Raw genomic sequence first — 2,065 nt, 5'->3', positions numbered from 1 at the left:
ACCTGGATATCTTTGGATATTCTAATCATCCAAGAGGGTGTAGGTATTCCAATTGTTCAAGTGGAGCATTCCATGCAGTCGATCATAGCTTGGCGCGTCCCTGGGCCTTTTTCAGGATTGGCTCCATCTTCGTCGCTTTCATCATGTTGCCCTTGATCTTGAGCTTGCCGCCGAGGAAGAGCCGTTGGGCGTTTGCCTTGCCGCTGACAAGAGAGCCGAAATCCGCATCGGAGAGGATAAGAGTGACTATTAATTAGCCATCCGTCTTGAGTAGGACAAACATTCTATAAAAGAGAGATTACCATCTGCTTTCCCACCCTCCGGGGCTGCACCCTTGGAAACCACGCCTTTATCCTTGAGATCGAGGTACCAGCTTTCCTGCTTTCCGTCGGCGTTGGTCAGGGTGAAAGCCACGACAGCCTTGGCTTTGTTGACGGTGTCCTTGCGCTCGGCTTCGTCGGCCTGCAGGGTGGAGTTGATCACGTCGAAGGCGGCGGAGGAGGGGAAAGCGTCTGAAGGGATTTAGTTTTCTTTTCTTCTCTTTCTATTTTTAAGAAATCGAACGTACCATCCTTGAGAGACATCTTGACTGTGGGTTATTGTTGGAAAGGAGTTGAGATGGGAATGAATGGTCTGACGTAGCACGGATTAACTAGTTGGGCGGTCAAGCTAGTAGGAGCTGGGGTAAACTAACTACTCTGTACTGGCAACCTCGATTATATACCTTGAATCAAGAATCCTGCGTAAGGTGAGGGGAGAATAAGAAGACGCTGATCACTAGAAGGGACGATTCCGAGGTACAGGCCACACACAAGGTGTGTGTGTGTGTGTCTTTTGGTGAGACGTGATGGGCGCCATATGACCGTCATGTGAAGTGAGCCCGTGCCGAGGCCCCGAGTTGGTACCTTTAGACAGTGATAGTTACTAGGAAAGAAAATAATAATATTTTAAGAGTCTATGAAGAATATGTTCTATCCAGTCAATTTAATCAATACCCAATAAGTCGAGATTACCCTTTTATTTCAGAGGATATAAGTTGTCAAGACAGAAACCCAGGCTCTGCTTGCTCAACAGAAAACCGCCAAGTTCAATAGACAATATTTATACAGTATAAGCTATACTTACAAGTTACTACTACATATGGCGTCATGTGACAGTTCTTCATATGATCGTTCCTGCCATCCTGGTAATCGACAGTTTCCCAAAAGGGCGACTGTAGGGCTAAATGCAACTTGCCCTATATCTCTTGGCATGTTTGTTTGTATTGCGCGTCTCTATTAGAAGTCTCCAGAGTGTATGACGGAGTATGAGATTCTACTATCTGGAGTATATGAAATCACTGATAGAAGGAATTTCTTATCTCCACTCTTCAGTGTGTGGTATAATAGAGTGTAACTATAAGCACCTAGGTATACAGAAAGGTGATGCGACACGACATTCACTAGACTCACCAGTACTGGAGATAGTATTGATATACTAATCTTCTATAATAGTATATGAAGTATAGATGGATATGAGTTACTTCGGAATTAATATCGAAGAGATGATAGAGTAAAAGCGTACGCATCACATTGTGACGACGCCAGATTGGAAATCCGTGGATGCCTTGGATTCCAGGCGCCAACAATTCCAACGTGACCGACCGAGTCTGGTGACTGGTCCGGTTGATTCGTTCGCCTCGACAAATTCTCCCTCAAAGAAAGGCCGGATCTGAGCACGATTTCAGCCTGGAAACAGGGGATCTTCACGAATCCTTTGAAAGGTGATTTCCCATTGTTATCTGGGGCTTCTAGGCTTCGCTTTGAGATCGTGGACGGTGTAAGAACTGTCGTCTCCGTTGCCACCGAGTCCCCCCTGTGGTCTGTCGTGACGACTCGCGACAGACCCAAAGAGGCACCAAGCCAGCATCATTCTTCCTTATTCTTCCCCTCCCCCGCAGAGACATTCATCCGTCTTGATACGCTGTTTCCTCCTTCTCCTCCTCCCGATCTACCCAAAGACTGCCATTACTAAAACGCTCAGGCTCAGACTTTCTGCTTCTTGCCCGCCCAGATATCGCCGTGGG

At 46.7% G+C, this 2,065-nt stretch overlaps 1 protein-coding gene across 1 annotated transcript; it reads right to left on the bottom strand.

Moving 5' to 3' along the window:
- Positions 1-35: 35 nt before the first annotated feature.
- ASPZODRAFT_137598 (hypothetical protein) lies at positions 36-806 on the bottom strand. Its single transcript, XM_022724368.1, has 3 exons — positions 569-806; positions 303-512; positions 36-246 (listed from the first exon to the last, which is right to left on the bottom strand). Exons 1-3 carry the CDS (start codon positions 582-584, stop codon positions 83-85), a joined length of 390 nt encoding a protein of 129 aa, XP_022576490.1. The 5' UTR covers positions 585-806; the 3' UTR covers positions 36-82.
- Positions 807-2,065: the final 1,259 nt, after the last annotated feature.

Source organism: Penicilliopsis zonata (assembly GCF_001890105.1).
Source record: "Penicilliopsis zonata CBS 506.65 unplaced genomic scaffold ASPZOscaffold_192, whole genome shotgun sequence".
Lineage (NCBI taxonomy): Eukaryota > Fungi > Ascomycota > Eurotiomycetes > Eurotiales > Aspergillaceae > Penicilliopsis > Penicilliopsis zonata.
This window is presented reverse-complemented; position numbering and strand designations above follow the sequence as displayed.

Excerpts from the sequence above, each read along its gene's own strand:
- ASPZODRAFT_137598 (XM_022724368.1), bottom strand. Across the intron at positions 247-302 it reads GGAGGGTGGGAAAGCAGATG|TCACTCTTATCCTCTCCGAT; the intron begins GTAATCTCTCTT and ends GCTAATTAATAG.